This window comes from Aythya fuligula, chromosome 1 (genome assembly GCF_009819795.1).
Source record: "Aythya fuligula isolate bAytFul2 chromosome 1, bAytFul2.pri, whole genome shotgun sequence".
NCBI classification, from domain to species: domain Eukaryota; kingdom Metazoa; phylum Chordata; class Aves; order Anseriformes; family Anatidae; genus Aythya; species Aythya fuligula.
The window spans coordinates 129,291,398-129,293,999 of record NC_045559.1 but is presented as its reverse complement, the minus strand read 5'-3'; the positions used below and the strand labels follow the sequence as shown (position 1 = coordinate 129,293,999).

General features: G+C 49.0%; 1 protein-coding gene across 1 annotated transcript; it reads left to right on the top strand.

Annotated features, from left to right (window-relative positions):
- The first annotated feature begins 278 nt into the window (after nt 1–278).
- Nucleotides 279–1,864, top strand: TMSB4X (thymosin beta 4 X-linked). Its single transcript, XM_032207609.1, has 3 exons — nt 279–356; nt 1,006–1,119; nt 1,404–1,864. The coding sequence occupies exons 2-3, from the start codon at nt 1,020–1,022 to the stop codon at nt 1,436–1,438; spliced, it is 135 nt and encodes a 44-aa protein (XP_032063500.1). The 5' UTR covers nt 279–356; nt 1,006–1,019; the 3' UTR covers nt 1,439–1,864.
- Nucleotides 1,865–2,602: the final 738 nt, after the last annotated feature.

Here is a 2,602-nt window from a genome sequence, read left to right as displayed (position 1 = left end):
CTGTCTGTCCGTCTGTATGTGTGCGTGCGTGCGTGTGCGTGTGTGTGTGTGTGTGTGAGTGTGTGTGTGTGTGTGTGTGTGTGTGTGTGTGTGTGTGTGCTGGGGGAGGTAGGGCTGGGCGCTGGGGGAGGGAGGGAGGGGAAGGAAGCAAAAGCGGAGGGGGGGCGGGGGGGAGAAGAAAAAAAAAAAAAAAGAGAAAAAGGCGGAAAGCGGCAAAATGGTTAGCTGATGACATCACCTCCATTTGCATAGGCACAGGGATAAAACCGCCCCGCCAGCGAGCGCCCTTTATACTGGCGTGCGGAGCGGCGGCGGCAGCGAGCGGCGGGGCTGAGCATCACCGCGCGGCGACACCGGTGGGTCCCGCCGCCCCCCCGGCCCCGGCAAGGCCACCCAGGGGCCCTGGACGGTGCCCCCCCTCCGGGGGGGGACCGCGGGCAGGGCAGGGCAGGGCGCGGGGGCTATTGTCCGGGGGGGGCTATTGTCTGGGGGGGCTATTGTCTCGCAGACGAGCCGCTGCAGGGCGGTGGCGTACGACCCGCCAGCCTCCTTCGTTGCAGCCCGGCGGCTTTAGTTTAAAATTATTATTTTTTTTTTTTTTTTTTAATTTTACTTCCTTATCGAGTTTAAAACCAGGCGGGCGCCGGGCGCTGCCCTTCTATTGTGCTCCACAGCCTGCAGATCCTGGGAGCTGCCACCGGCTGGGGCTGGCGGCGAGCTGCAAGCAGCTGGGATGCTGGACTGTTGGCTTTTTTTTTTTTTTTTTTTTCTTATTCGTATTTATTTTTATTTTTATTTATTACACGCCGGGGATTAAGCGCCTGAATTTCGGCGTGCGTGGAGTTTTCGGCTCCAGCGGCGGCGCCCCCCCTGTGGATGCCGCTGGCCGCCTTCGGGGCGCGGCCCCGCTGGGGTCGGGGGGGGACCTTGGGGAGGGTCGAGGGGGGTCCAGGCGGGTCCGGGAGCCCCGTCAGGGGGTAACGGGCTCTTCCCTTGTGCGCGCAGATTCACCTGCCAACATGTCCGACAAACCAGACATGGCCGAGATCGAGAAATTTGACAAGTCCAAATTGAAGAAGACAGAGACGCAAGAGAAAAATCCCCTGCCTTCAAAAGAAAGTGAGTGGGGGGGGGGGCAATGGGGGGAGTAGGGGGGTGGGGTGAGGCGGGGAGGAGACAAAGAGGGGCGGCGGGCGCGGGACCGGGCGGGGCGAGGGGGGATGCGCGGCTCTGCCCAGCCCGAACCCCCCCCTCGGCACCGGGTAGCCCTTCGTGGGGATCCATTGGGGTTTCCATTTTGATAAATGCCCCTTCACGAGCCATAGAAACTGACCGACGGGTGCGTTTTTTAGGTTCACGATCTTTATTGCTCCTTTTCTGTTTTTCTTTTTCCCCCCTTTTAGCAATTGAACAGGAGAAGCAAGCGGGTGAATCGTAATGAAATCTGCCCTTCCAAATTATGCACTGTACATTCCACAAGCATTGCCTTCTTATTTTACTTCTTTTAGCTGTTTAACTTTGTAAGATGCAAAGAGGTTGGATAAAGTTTAAAATGACTGTACTGCCCCTTTCACATCAAAAGAATAGAGAGAACTACTGACACTGAATGAAGGCGCTGCCTTTCCCTCTGCCTGTCTGGCTTTGGTCCTGGTGGCATGAAAGAGCTTGCATGTTGATGAAAGAAGAACTTGGGTGGGACTACAGTAAACTAGAGTAACACACGAATAAATGCAAAGCTGTACCAAGGTCCTGCGAGCTGTAAAATGCAGTTAATCGAGTGCCATTTTTTTTTTTTTGTTCAAATGATTTTAATTATTGGAATGCACAATTTTTTTAATATGCAAATAAAATGTTTTAAAACCTGGATGGTATTTATGTCCTCTGTTTGGAGAACCGTACCAAAGGATACAAAGCATAAAAGCCAGTACTGAGACGCGGGATGCTAGAAAGCCTTTGGAGAGGATTCAAACCTCAATCACCATTCTCAATTTTTTGATACACGCTCTCACCAGTAGATAAATTTGCGTGCCTTGAAGCTAGCCGTTAGAAAATTTCAGTAAAAAATTGTGTGTCTTAAAATTTGTTGTCATGTGAGTATATCACTTTAAATATTTCTTCTTTAATAATTAATGTAGAGATTGATAAAGGCAAAAATTTGGCTATTTTTCTTGCTTTGCCCCACCCATAGCGTAGCTCTCTTAGTAAGAAGCTTTCTGTTTTGCTGCACAGATTCAACGCTGGTTGTATAAACCCATAGTTTGTTTAATTAATAATTAAGGCTTGTTCTGCTGATACAGTATTTAAAGGAAGAAGTAACTTGAATTTTCATTCCATAATTGAACATCAGCTTTTTAATATTCTAAAGTAATTTTAGTGGATGGAGCCCCATGCATATTAAAAACATTTTACTAAAATGTTAGTCATGTTTGGAGCACTTTTATGATCTCTTTAAGGCTATTCAATCTTAAGAATTGGTATCAAAGAATATAAAGCTACAATTTCCCTCCTAATTCACAACTAACCATTTGGGGGCAAAAGCTTCACAGTAATTTACAAAATTAGGAGTATGATAAATCCAACATGCAAATAACAACACTGCTGC

What these genes read in the sequence shown, in the direction of transcription:
- TMSB4X (XM_032207609.1), top strand. Translation starts at nt 1,020, where the DNA reads ATGTCCGACAAACCAGACATGGCCGAGATCGAGAAATTTGACAAGTCC. An exon ending in TCCCCTGCCTTCAAAAGAAA is followed by an intron (nt 1,120 to 1,403) that starts GTGAGTGGGGGG and finishes CCCCCCTTTTAG; the next exon opens with CAATTGAACAGGAGAAGCAA.